This window comes from Drosophila navojoa, chromosome X (assembly GCF_054131105.1).
Source record: "Drosophila navojoa isolate 15081-1374.11 chromosome X, UAZ_NAV_1.0, whole genome shotgun sequence".
Taxonomy (NCBI): Eukaryota; Metazoa; Arthropoda; class Insecta; order Diptera; family Drosophilidae; genus Drosophila; species Drosophila navojoa.
The window spans coordinates 28,334,405-28,348,313 of record NC_142895.1 but is presented as its reverse complement, the minus strand read 5'-3'; the positions used below and the strand labels follow the sequence as shown (position 1 = coordinate 28,348,313).

The following is a 13,909-nucleotide window of genomic DNA, read 5'->3' as shown; positions in this document are numbered from 1 at the left end:
TGGAGGCCTGACCTCTGCTTAAACTAACATAAGGAAGACGGGTGCTAATATTAGAGGATTCTGAGTCTGTTGCTGTTGCATTGAAACGACGGGTTTTCAATGGTTGTCTGCGGACTGATCCATTCTCACCGGTCGAAGAAGTACGAATTCCGACACCAGTAGTGTTGAGTTCCTCATTATCTGCTTCTTCCGTTTCATCACCCAATTCGGCTTGAAGCTCATCGTCTTCATCACCTTCGGCAGGATTCTCTGTCGTTATTCTCTGATTGAACCTGACTCTTTGACGAGTTGTTGGTTTAGCCGTTGAAGTCGTTGTTGACTGCCCTCTATTTAGGTTTGAATAAGTGCGACGCGTGCTGTTCTTTGAGTTTTCCCTGGTTGTTGAATTATTTTCTTTACCCCGGAAACGCTGAGAGACTCTAGAGCTTGTGTCTGTTATATTATAGCGACGGTTCTTTAAAAGTTGACCACGCACCGAAGTATCCACAGGGCTTTCGTCATTATCGACAGTCTCATTTTCACTTTCTACTTCTGCTTGAATTTCGTCGTTTTCTTCACTTTCAACAGGAGTTTCCGTAGTTATTCGTTGATTGTACCTAACTCTTTGGCGAGTTGCTGGTCTTGACGTTGATGTTGCTGTTGACTGATCTCTAATAAAGTTTGTATAAGTCCGGCGCGTTGTACTATCTGAGTTCTCAGTGGTTTCTGTATTGTTTTCTTGCTGAGCGGTTCTTGAGTTTGTATATGTTGCATTAAATCGCCTAGTATTATAAAGTGGATTGCGATTCCTATTATTCTTTGTTTCTTTGGCTTGTTTGTCAGCCTCGTCTTCGACAATATCATTTTCGTCGACCACTTCGGCCTCCAGCTCATCGGTTTCTTCGGGACTTTCCTTAGTTCTTTGATAGATATTTAGACGGGAATTCGGTTTGGGTGTTGATAACTGTCTATTCAAGCTGGCATTAACACGGCGTGTGTTGATGTCCGGTGTTACAGTCGTTGTCGTCCTATTACCTCTGCCGCGATAACGTTGAGAAAAGCTCTGCGCAGCTTTCGTGCTTGTCTCTAACTCACTTTCTCCGGCATCATCTGAATCAGAATTAGCTGCTGGCGTTGGTCGCCTAAAGTTGAGTCGAGTGCGATTCGATCGTCCATCTTCATTAATTTGTGGCGCATCTTCTAGTATAGATACCTTAACGATACGTGAAGTTTCGTTTCCCCTTGTCGTAGCTAGCCTTGTTTTGAATGTTTTGCCCTGTCGATAGGGATTTTTCGCCAAACTAACATCCATGTCATCATCAATATTTTTGTCTGCATCTGCACTTGTGCTTATCAGCTGCTTTCTGTTTTTGTTGCTCTCTCCAATTGCTTTCTCAGCCTGCTCCTCTACTTTTGCCCCCGGGTGACCTACACTGACCCGGGGGTTTTCAATAAAAAATGACTCAATTCAGAGTTGATTTCGCGTGCCTGCTCCATCGCTTTACGATGATCTTCGTCCATGGAATCGTCCTCGTCCACGTCCGCTTCTAATGAATTATCTGGTGTCCCATTATCGCTCACATTGAAAACTTCGTGAATCTGGCGTTGAATGTCCACGGTGACAGTGTTCCCTGTCGGCGGCGTTGGCGTCTTGTCAATATATGTTATAGGTGAGTCCTTTACATATTGATAGTATTTGCGACGATGGTATATTGGCAGTGACAGCTGATCGTCGTGGTTGACTACCTGGTTGGCTGCAGGCATTGGCGTAGTCTCAGCTGCGAGATTTTCCTCGTCATTCGCGTGCAGATTGTTCAAGGCTTTCACAAAGCTCTTTTGCAGATCCCTAAGATTGTCAGTGCTGGCTGCAGGTTCACCTGTCGTCGTCGTCGTCGTGGGACTACTTGACGATGTTGTTGTTTCCTCAGACAATTCGGTTGTTGGGGGAGCACTCGATTCCGTTGTGGTTACGGGTCGCTTAAAGTTCAGCACACGTCTGGTTACAGTCACTGGCCGAGGTTCCTCTGTGGTTGTTGATGTTGTGGATGGTGTTGTAACTGTTGTTGTTCTCGTCGTTGCTTTCGAAGTCGGTCGACGAAAGATTGTACGACGTGTGGTAGCTTCATGATCGATCGCATCATCAGATGGTGGCAATGTTGTTTCAGCTGTCGTCGGAGACCTCTCGGTGGTAGATATCCTGCTCGGCGTTGTTGGTCTAGTGCGTGGACGGCGCGTAGTCGTAGCTTTGGTCGTTCTTGGGGTTGCGGTTTCTGAGTCCGGATCCTCTAAGTTGTTTTCGTAAATAAATTCCTCAACTTTTTCGCTCTCTATAGTCTCCTTCGGTTTCTTCAGGAGACGCCTGCGAGTCTTTGTCACAGTCGCCTGCGGCTGCTTTGACCGCTGTGCTTTACTGGCGAAGTCCAATGCCAACAGTGAGGACAGATCAGTGCTGCGGAACTTGGCCGAGCCACGATTCCGTGTGACGGTGCGCGGGGTTGTAGTAGCCGTCGGCTCGTGTACCTCATCGTATATATACTCATATTCTGCCGGTTTCTCTTCCACAATTTTGGTATGGACACGCTTTACAACCTTACCAGCATCGAGTGTCCGGACGTAAGTTGTACGAGTGCGGGTAACGCCATTACCCAAAGATTCAGTTTGGCTGCTTGTGCGATTACGAATCGCTCCATGTAATGTGCGACTGTTGAGCTTTAAACGCGCAGAGTCTCCGCCATCAGACTTATCTTCTGGTGTTTCGTTAACATCTTCACTATTGGAAATTTCAGTTGAGCTATTAGCATTCTCTATTCGTTCCGGCTTATTAAGGGATGCCCGTGTCGCCTCCTGGTGGTTGTATTTGACGCGCTTGCTTGCATCGACGGCTAACAAAGAGGAGAGATCTCCCTCTTTGCGGGGCCGGTAATTGCCCCTAACGAGGACACGTCGCTTTGGAAGTGGTGTGCTACTGCTGATGTCAACATCGACATCTTTTGTAGTCTCCGGATTCTCCGTAGTGGTCGTAGTTGCTTTCTTAGTGTTGGTCTCAGCACGAGAGAAAGGACGTCGTGTGTTCGATCTTACTGTCTCTGTATTGCTTATTTTTTGGGAGAGACGTGAGGTATCAGCTAAGGTCGTATTAGATTCACTTGATTCTGTATTGACTGGCGTTTGGGAGGGACGCGAATCAGTTGATGTTTCGCTTGAGACTTTCGATTTGCTATCGCCCGTTCTATCGGAAAATCGTGAGTGATGACCTGCTGATGTAGGGGCTGTGTCCTTTGAGTTTGCAATTGTACTCTTCTCAGTTGTGATATCTTTAGCAACCTTAGGTTCTCCAGTAGTAACAGTTGTCGAGGCCGTGGAAGTTATGGGCTGTTCACTTGTTGAGGTGGTGCTATCATCATCCAGCGATGATATTGTAGTTTCGTCAGCCTCGTCTGTAGGGCTAGGAGTAGAGCTGACTTCACTGTCGGCATCAATCGCAACTTCCACATCGTTTGTCGAAAGATTTGCACGCAGTGGTGTGTCCTTATTCTCTAACTCCTTGGAGTCTAGCTCAGCTGCGGTGTTGCTATCATCAGAGCTGCCATTTGAAGCCGGTGCTATGGTTTTGCCACGTGGCTCATCGTCGATTATTTCTGCGGCAATGTTCTCATCCTCAACGCTTGTCTCCGTAATGAGACCGCCCCGTCGTATGGGCAGGGTTATGTGTTCTCGCTCGACTTCATCCAGCTTACGCATGAAGCTGGAGCTTCGGTCTTCGGTTAAATGAGCACCACTGTTGTCGCGAACTATGGAAGCGTAGTGAATCTGTTCGTCACCGTGGCCTCGACTGGAATTACGAGTTATGCTCTGGTAGTTACGCTTGCCAGCTGAGAGTGATCCTGATGCCACGCCCTCATCTAAGTTAACTTTAGTAGAGGTGTGTTGATTCTTTGAGCTCGCTCTTGATTCAGAGTTAGAAATAGTTGAGTCATTGTTATTAGAAGTCAGAGTTTGACTTTCATCCGCATCGACACGACTTGAGGTACGAGTGATGCCTTGATAGCTGCGTCTTGTTGTTTTCATTTCCAGTGTTGCCTCCGTTGTCTGCTCCGTTGTGTCCTTTTCCTCCTCTGCATCCTCGATTGCCAGACGCTTGCCAGCATACCTACGCGAAAATTTGTCGTTGCTATCGAGTGCATTTGGCAGCTGGACCGTACCTGTTGGCACTTGCGCGTTGCCCTGCACTCCGCGCCATTCATACTTGGATTTCTTTGTCAATGTTTCATCGTTGTCTTTAGTGCTTAAATTAGGGGAGCTAACTACGTCATGCCTTAAGATATTGCCACCATTACCAGCTACGTCTACTACATTTGTTGTTATGTTAAATTTGGTTGTTGTTGGTGGTGGGGTGTTTGTGCTGGTGTCCAACAACTCTTGACTATTATTGTCACTCACCTTGGGCCTATCCACAGTGGATAGACGCGTTCTGCCTACGCTCGCAACATCATCAATTTGTGTTTTGTTTTCGCTATCGCTATCATTATCGTTATTATTAACAGTGCTGTTGGTTGTTATGGTTATAGGTTGTGGTTTAGTGGCAGTGGGACGTGTGCGACGTCTGGGATAACCAAAGGGTCTTGGACTAGATATGCCACCCAGCGAGTCTGTGTTAGTCGGGCTTAAAGGTAGTTCGGTTGTTTTCAGTTCAGGTTGTTTGGTTCTTTGTGGTGGTTGCCTTCTACCTGAGTAGGTGTTTCTAATGCTATTTACACTAGGATCACCTCTACTCAAACCAGGAGAGTTACCAACATTGGGACTAGCATCGTTGATTGCTGCTGCTGCTGCTGCGGCGGCTGTATTGTTTCTGTTTCGGTTGTTGTTGCGTCTGCGACTGGTTGTGTACTTAGATTGTGTCTTAGTTGCAGTTGTTGTTGTTACCTCGTTATCAAGATTGGTTATCTGATTGTCGTTGTCGTCCTCGTCTTTGTCGTCGTTGTTGGCTGTCTTGACCAGTTCAGGCTGCGTCGTTGTTTCAGTTGCTGTTGGCGTTGGAGTCGCAGCTTTTGTTAATTTGTTAGTCTTTAAGTCAAGGGCTGGGATCGGGACCTCGTCGCTTGAGTCTTCAGCTGGCGGCAGTGTGCTCAATGGTAGCTCTAACATATCGTTAATGCCTTCAGCTAAGCTCAAGGAGTCAATGCTGTTGGTAGTTGGTACTTGGATAGTGGATACTACAGTAGGTGTGGTTGTGGGTGTAGGTGTGGTTGTGGGCGTAGGTGTGGGTGTGGGTGTGGGTGTGGTTGAGTGGGTGTTGGTGGTACTAGTAGTTTGGATATTAGTATTGATAGTGCTCTCAATTGGTTCAGTGGTTTCGTTAATGATAGTGGCTGTTGCAGTGGTTATATCTGGTTGGGTGCTGAGTGGTGCTGGTGTGGTTGCTGCTACGTTGTTAATTTTCACAGTGTTGCTGCTGTTGTGGTTGTTTTTGTTGTTGTTGGCCTTGGCAGTCTCAGCGCCGGTGCCACTTGTTGTGGTTGTTGTTGTTTCTGGTGTTGTGACTGTTGTTGTTGTTGTGGTTCTGCGGCCAATGCTCGCGTATTTACGTGTATTTGTTGTTGCTGTAGTGTTGCTTTTATTTCTGGGTACCGTTACATTTTTCTGTTGTGGCTCATCCTCGTATTCGTCCTCATCCTCCTCAGCATCGTGTTCACTAGTATCGATCCCGTCGCTGGCATCTGCGCTGCTCTTCGTGGGTCGCGTCCGTTCCAAATATTTGTAGCTAAACAGATTTAGGAAAACAAGGGCTTAGGTCTTGGAAATCAATGTTCGGAGTTTTTAGAATGATTTACCGATTGGTTATCGAGCTAACTTCTGGCTCAGAGACTATGGTTTGCGGTCGTTCGGTGCTGCGTCCCCGGTTGCGGCTTAGAGTCGCGTATTGCTTGGTCTGCGTTTGTTCCCTGACTGTGAACGTCTGCTCGGACTCTGTTACCGACTCCACCGGCGGGCTAGAAGTTGTTGTTGTGGGCCGGGAGCGGCGTAAGCTGGTGTACGATGGCGTGGCAGAGCTGATCGGACGCCTCGTAGTGAAGATCTGTTCCGACTTCTGCTCAGCTTCTTCCTCCTCACTTACTTCGGGATCGTCCTTCGAGGAAACTTCGCTCTCTTCGTCATCGCGCGAGGTGCCGCGATTGCGATTTATTGTCACATACTGCTTACGTTCCTTTAGGAAGCCATCGAATTCGGGGAGCTTTTCCAGGCCCTCGTTTTGAGGTCCCTGCCGGCTGTTGCCACGCAGCACCGAGGAGTATTTGGAATTGCCTGTTTGCGAGCTGCTATCGTCAGAGATAGACGATTCGGTGGTCTGTACTTTCGCAGCACTGAAGCGATTGCGTGAAAATGTGCCCAATGTTTCTGGACGATTCAGGACGCGATCATACAAGGACTTGCTAATGGTGGATGGTGTGGTTGGCGCGCCGTTAGAGAAGTTCTCTTTGAGCGTAATGGAGCCATCCTTGTTGCGCAGTAAGTGCTTCTCCAGCTGTTCGATACCGCCCACCTTTCGGATTAGATCAATGAGCTCTTTGATCACCTGTGGATCCTCTTCAGCATCACTGGACTTGTTCGACGTTTGCGTGTTATCGCCGTCCTCTTCGTACTCAAGCTCATCCTCCACAGGCGCCGCGGTCGTGGTTGTTGTGGTGCTGGTGACACGTGGGTAGACAGGTCGAGCCACCGGCGCCGCTGTCACCCGATTGTAGCTGCTGGTTGGCCGTTGCGTAGTTGTCGTTGTTGTGCTGGTTGAAGTGGCTGGAGCCGCAGTTGTCGATCTGTGGATAGGGATAATGAGAGGCTGGCTTTGAAGCTCGACCAGATAATACTTACTTCTTGGTCTTGCATGGTACATTGCGCGCGAAATCGCACGAGTCTGCAGCGGGATTGAAGTAGAGTCCAGATGGACAGGTAAACTGATGAGCCACAATGCCCAGACCAGATGGACCGCTGTCCAGGCACCAGTAGTACTTCTTGCAGTCGCGCGGATGCTGGAAGAAGCCCTCCTCCTCGCACTTGAAGTCCGAGCCTGGATCAGGCGTTGTGGGTGGCGCTGGTGTCGTCGAGCCCCTTCCACCAATGTACAGCGACGATCCCTTGGGTTCGGTCAGCCTAATGGTAGTCGGAACCGGCGTTGTCGTTGTGCTGCCTCTGCTGCCAGGTCGACGGGCTGCACCGGAGCCACGTGAGCTGGACTCTGAATCGGAGCTCAGATGCTTTCTGGTGCTAGTGATGCCATTCTCGCGGCTTCTCGAGCGCAGTGGCTTCTGGGGGCCAACGGACTTGGCGACTTCATTGATGCCCAGGCTGTGAAGGGATCAATGGAAAATGTTAAGGGTTACGCTTGACCTCAGGCAGGGGCTGTGCTGATCGAACACGAATATCTTGATGAACGTCGATATTTACCCATATGCATCAAACATTGCCTCCTTGGCAGCCTCAATCAGGGGATATGGCTTGCCAGTGCATGTTCCCCGGAAGTCATCATTGTCTATCGCCCAGAACATAATGCCACCCAAGCCGTGGGCAACCACATACTCGGCCTTCTTGCGCACAATGGCCTCGTCGTCATAGCCGACCCATTGATTGCGCCTGTAGGCATACGGGCCCATCACATTGGGATTGGGCTGCACCACAGTCCATTCGGAGTCTTCCTTAAGTGTCTGACAAATCTGCATAGTAAACGTTAGTTAGTTCATGTTTGTCACAAAGGAGCAACTGGGCACCTACCTCATAGTAGGCCAAATAGCCCTTTTCTCTCGTGGCATCGCCCTGTTCACCTGGTCCCTCGGAGGGGGCGCCGAGCTCGGTGCTCTCCTCGTTGATCAGGGTGTACGAACGGCCGTAGGTTGGTATGCCCAGCACCAGCTTGTCGCGATCGGCGCCAGCTTTGAGGTAGTACTTGATGGAATAGTCCTGAAAGGCAAAGCAGACAAATGAGTTTATGTTTCACATTTATATGGGCTGCACTCAAGCTCTTACAATGTTTAGCTCCGCATCGTAGTTGTACTCGGAATCATCCTCCAGGGAGTAAAGTGGCGCATGGTGATTGACCGACGGTTCATGCGACGAGTGGAAGTCGTAGGTCAGCACATTGAACCAATCCAGATACTTGTTAAGCTTCGGCACGTCGTAGCCCTTGTCAATGTACTCAATGCCAGCTGGCACGGCCATGGTGAGCAGCAGTCTAGAGCGGCCTGTCTTCTCCGCTTCGCGCTCGAACTCGGCTCTCAGCTCTTGCACGAACTGCGCGTAGTTGTCTCGGTCGCGCGGCTTGCCGCCCTCGCGATGCGCCGGGTATTCCCAGTCCAGATCGATGCCATCGAAATGGTTCTGGCGCAAGAACTTCAAGATGTTCTTGATAAACTGTTGGCGCCGATCGGCACTGGCCACCAGGGGGGAGAACCGGGACGAGGCCTCGTTCCAGCCGCCAATGGCAATCATCGTCTTCAGCTGCTTGTTGTAGGTTTTCAGCCCGGTGAATTTTGCATAGCCGCCTGCGGAAGTTGGGTAGGATAGAGTCGGAGCGAAGGGGCAGGCAGGGTGGCAGTAGGGCGGAAATTGAAGTCGAGTTGAAATGAAATTCAATTTATTTCAATTATGCATTGCTATGTCTCTGCATGTGGGCGTGTCTGGCTTACCCTGCTCTATATCCTGATACTTGTCAAACGGCTTCATTTGATTATCCTTGGTAAATCCACCGAATGCGTACACCAAATGTGTACACAAATATGGATTTATATTCTGGGGATTGAATTTGGCAGTCCCCGGTCGATACACACTCCAATTCGTGTAGTAGCAAACCACTCGACCCTCGCCACTCGCAACTGCAATGCAAAGGTTAGACATAAAAAATACAAAGATAATCAAGCAGCCTCCCGATAATCTTACCATTGATACAGTAGGCTAGTGCGCAGAGGAGAAAGAGGGTTTGCCAGGCCGCTCCACGCCGGAACTGTAAGCGAAACAACAGAAATAAAAAATATTTGAAATATTAGCGATGAATATTTAAATCATAATAATCTAGCATTGACACAGTGACATCGATGGCCCAAGATGCGGACATTGGAGACAAGATTCAGTGACAAAAAGATATCAAAGCAATTCAACCACGTCGAATTCCCATGAAGGTCGACCCCAACACCAACATCTATCAAAACACGTTACACAACCTTATGACTTTTCTATGCAAATTCAATCCATTGAAATACAACAGCAAGCCGACTTTATGCTCGCTCTTTGTTGTGGGTTTCCAATGCGGTGGGAAGTCACAGAGCTGTCGCTTCGGGTGCTTCAAATGAGGAAGCAGCTCAGGTGCCAATAATTCAACTACTTGCTGCGCTCCATTGCATAAGCTGCATGAGCTGTGCGGCAATTAGGGCGAATGCCCAAATGGAAATCGAAGTCTGTCAACGATGCTACCAATCACACGTTAGATAGTGTAGCTGCCTGACTCTAATTACTATAATTCCAGCAGGAATCCCTCCTAAATATATGTTTAGAAAGCACTGATTAAGCTCGGCTGCTAGGGAAGTCTTTTGCGGCACAGGTATTACGCAGTCGTTCACACCTGACATTCTTTGGTGATTAAAATAAGCCAAATTCAACAAAGTGAATGCAATATAAATACCGAGTTTATAAATCGAAATGCCAAAGTTTGGCAACATCATAAAGACAACAACAGGCTCAAAGCCAAGCTGAGCAAACAATCATTATATTACAGATGCATGTTATATACTTTATGGACCACCTTACATACGCTGCGAATTTCGGACAGCTAAAGAAATCAGAGCCGCAAGTGAGAGACTGCAAGATACCCTGGAACTGGACAAAACAGAATTTTGTTTAAAGGTATGATAAATGCAAAATAATCGAAGTAATATCTCTATTCTCTATATCTCTCTCTATTTATCTATGTATCTCTATCTCCGTGTGTGTCACCAATGATGATTATATATGGGATTCATTTGGGCCTCGTTACTGTCATATAATGTGTTGAAATATTTGTGTTTACTTATTTTCTTAATTTTTGTTTTAAATGTGCTATTTTTATTTAGATAAATTTAAATATTATCTGTATTACTATTATATGTATATACATATATACATATAAATATTTATGAAAGCCTTTTCTCAACTTCCCATTCATATAGATGACTATTAATGACAGCCTTCATTCGTCTTCTTCATTCTTCTACTTCTTATGCATATATACCCATTCATATGCCAGTACCTGCATATATACAGGGTATAATTATATAAGAAAGCATAAGAAAACAACATATAGCGGCTGTCTGTTCATGGAATGTGCGTGTATGCGAGTCATGCCGGTTTTTATATTACACACAAACACACACACACTCGCACACACAGTCATTGATCGAAGCCAAAGTTAATTTACACAAACAGAAAAATATAAAAACAAAAAACTTGAAAGATTTGTATTTGAGTGAAAAGTGGTAAAAACGCCAAGTGGGGATCGCCATCATCTGCAATAATTTGATGTTGTCTTTTGCTAATTAGCAGAGCTATAGGTAGGAATACACGCATATACATATATATATGTGTGTGTGTGTCTGTATTTATATGGTTCACAGCATTGTCATGTATGTTTTCTATTTATTAATTTGAGGCTGAAGGAAATAGCAGGAAGCTAACTCTTTCTTTTACGAGCCGATTATATAAGCAGCGGCTAAAGTATCTCATTTTCAGCTGAATTTTATTATTTGTGTAAATGGCGCCCAAATCGAAAGCTCCGCCATAAAGCAAAGACTCATGGTCTATAGACGAGCCAAATCAATTGATTTGGAAATGAAATTTTCTTTTTGGAAGTCTCGTAATTTTTTATAACCCCAAATATGTTGTAATATCGTGTGTGTTTACTGGAAGCAGTTGGAATCGTGCATTGAATAATTGAAAAGTAATAATATTTATGAATTAAACATTTATATTTATTATATTAATTATCTATCAATATATTTAACAATGAATTTGTAACAAAAATGAAACAAATGAAAAGTAAATTTTGAATAGCTATCTCATATATATATTATATGAATAATGTACGACAATCCTTTAATACGATAAAAAATGAAAATAAAATAAAATCAAAATTGTATAAATTATATATAAATTAATATTTGAAATAAGTTTACATTTAAATCATATTAATTATTTAAACTTTTTTAAATTAACTGTCGCCATAATATCTAATAAGAGTTATATTCAATCACAAATATAACCTGTAAATGTATTAATTTATCTGGTCTTCTTTATATACAACCCCCTCCTCGGCCAACAAGAATGAAAACATGCGTATATACATGAATAATATAAGATAAATTATTAAACATTGGAAACAAATTTATATATAAAATGTAGACATCTTCAAATATAAAATCTACTAAAAATAGATAGATGCAATATTAACTGTAAACTCGTCTAAAAGCCTTTTCTGTGCGCACAAACCAGTCCGCATTGGGTTCAGTGGTACTAAGGGCGAAGTCGCTTCATAGGGATGGCAGAATGAAAGGCATTCACAACAACAAATGCAAATCATAAATAAAGCATCAATAAAGCATAATTTCATAAAAATAAAAATAAAGCTCCATTCGCTGTTGAACAAATTACTCGGAGCCCTGCCAATCAAATGACTAAGCAGCAAGTTGTTTTTAATTCGGCTTTAATGACAGAGTGGCACTGCGGTCTGGAGATGCGTCGGTATACATACATACATATGTATGTCCAAGTCATGTGCGCTTAATGCGATTGTGCATGAGAAGAGTCGAGTGCGTCGATTGCTGATTGTAAAAGAAGGCAGCGAACTGTTCGGGGCGTGGAATGGGTTTTCATATAATAGTTTGAGTAACATTTCGAACGCACTTGCGACTGCCACTCGACGACAAAACAGCTAACAGCGAACAGCGAACAGCGAACAACTCAGCAACTACTTGGGCCGCAGCGCTTTCCCCCTCAAGCCAAAATCAAAGCCAGAGCCGTAAGTCGTTAGCCGTATCCATATCCGGCACTAGTTGGAGTGTGCCATTTGCAAGGCACTTGTGGGACAAAGCATTTTGGTCGATCCACTTGCAGGGGGAATACACACACACACATACACACACATACATATATGTATGTATTTATATTTAGGTAATGGTCTATTTACTGAGTGCCTGAGTGAAGACCAAAATATATTTGATTGAGCATGGCGAAGCAACAACAACAACAACAACAACAACTGTAAATGTCTATAAGACGACTTTTAATTTACATTTATACATGGCCATAATTTACATTGGTTGTTGCTATTGCTATTGCTATTGCTGTTGTTGTTGTTGTTGTCATTTCGTCTGTCGCACGCATTGCCCAACATTTCTTTATTATCGATGGCGAAACGACAAGCAAATGCAGCCGGCAGCTGCTGAAAAAATCGTATTGCGTACAAATTGCAAATTGCAACAAAAAGCTCAAGCCGAAGCTGAAATTCGCAGCCAGCAAAATATCTAAATAAAATGCCAGCAATTCAGATTGTACAATAGCAGCGCATGGGCATTGATTGGCCAGCGGACTGCGGACAAATTTGTCAATTTGACGCCAAAGATGAAAAACTCACAGTGCATGCATGCATGCGACAGGTACATGCATGCATGCCACTTTGGGCAACCGCAGCAAGCGCTCCAAATCGGTCCGAGTCCCTTGCATTTAAAGGCATATCGACTCGACTGGCCGGGGTGACGACAACAGGTTCAATTCGAGAATCACTTTAAAGAGCTGCCCCCAAAGTGCAGACACGACCCGAAGAGAAGCGAGACAACTCGGCCGGCCACTAAATAACAACTTCTTTTTATGCCAGCCAGTCGGCTGATGATGTCGATAAGTTGCAACACGGCAGCCGCTGGACAACTGTGGCACATATATTTCCCTCTGTTGCCAGCAGCAGCAGCAGCAGCAGCAGCAGCAGCAGCAGCAGCCGCAGCAGCAGCAACTGCAGCTGGAGCCCAGTTTCTTATGTAAGCCAGTCAGTCAGGCAGTCGTTACGCCTGCAAAAACGACTTCGTACACAGTTACTGCGTACATAATTGCAATAGTATCTCATCCACAGTTGTTGCTGCTGCTGCTGCTGCTCTTGTTACTTACTGATGTTAACTTGGTTACAGTTGCTGCTGTTGCTGCTGCTGCTGTTGTCGATCGTTTTGCATAGAGTCTGTCCCGTGTTGGCCTTGAAAACTAAACTGGCTATTTAAGCATATGCATGTACATTTGCATGCATATGTATGTACGCATGTGGCTTTAATTGCCCATGATTGCCTACAGTTGCTGCTGTTGCTGTTGCTGTTGCACTTACTTCACAATGGCCCGCTGAGAATTCGCATTAGAATTGGCAATGGCTTATGAAACTTATGAACGACCCACATTTCAACTTTAGTGGTAGACAATGTCAAATCTAATCAGTCCTTGACATAAGCCAGTTGCTGATCTACATACACACTTGCATGTATTCAGTCTATTTAGTATTACAATAAACGAAAGCTTAGACATATTTTACCTGATAAGCAAAGATCTTTGGAATGCTCAATCATTGGGTTAATAACATTAGTTTATAAGGCCAGCTATTTATTTATCAATTGTATTACTATAATTATTTTTTTTATACCCTGAACCCATTGAAAATGACAAATCAGGGTATAATGGTTTTGTTGAAATGTATATAACAGGCAGAAGGAATCATCATATATATTTTTGATCTGAGTCGATATAGCCCTGTCCGTCTGTCCGTCCGTCCGTATGAATGCCTATATCTCAGGAGTTGTTAAGAGCTAGAGAGCTGAAATATGGTATGCACACTCGTGTATACCATACGCAGTACAAGTTTATCATATTTTTCGATAACTTATTC

The 13,909-nt window shown here is 45.1% G+C and overlaps 2 protein-coding genes across 11 annotated transcripts in view; both read right to left on the bottom strand.

Annotated features, from left to right (window-relative positions):
• Positions 1 to 13,909, bottom strand: part of Cht6 (Chitinase 6) — a 41,331-nt gene that overhangs the window by 13,087 nt on the left and 14,335 nt on the right. For 9 of the 10 annotated variants that reach the window (XM_018108689.3, XM_089264409.1, XM_089264405.1 and 6 more), the window contains exons 3-10: positions 8,905 to 8,968; positions 8,655 to 8,840; positions 7,996 to 8,510; positions 7,744 to 7,929; positions 7,420 to 7,685; positions 6,847 to 7,320; positions 5,811 to 6,791; positions 4,420 to 5,740 (exon numbers count right to left, since the gene is read on the bottom strand). In XM_018108689.3, the coding sequence (XP_017964178.2) occupies positions 4,420 to 5,740; positions 5,811 to 6,791; positions 6,847 to 7,320; positions 7,420 to 7,685; positions 7,744 to 7,929; positions 7,996 to 8,510; positions 8,655 to 8,840; positions 8,905 to 8,968 (3,993 nt within the window). The remainder of the gene's footprint in view (positions 1 to 4,419; positions 5,741 to 5,810; positions 6,792 to 6,846; positions 7,321 to 7,419; positions 7,686 to 7,743; positions 7,930 to 7,995; positions 8,511 to 8,654; positions 8,841 to 8,904; positions 8,969 to 13,909) is intronic. The other variant, XM_089264411.1, reaches the window with a different exon arrangement.
• LOC149090767 (uncharacterized) lies at positions 1,283 to 4,313 on the bottom strand. The gene is made up of 2 exons (XM_089263488.1): positions 4,308 to 4,313; positions 1,283 to 4,233 (listed from the first exon to the last, which is right to left on the bottom strand). Exons 1-2 carry the CDS (start codon positions 4,311 to 4,313, stop codon positions 1,408 to 1,410), a joined length of 2,832 nt encoding a protein of 943 aa, XP_089119614.1. The 3' UTR covers positions 1,283 to 1,407.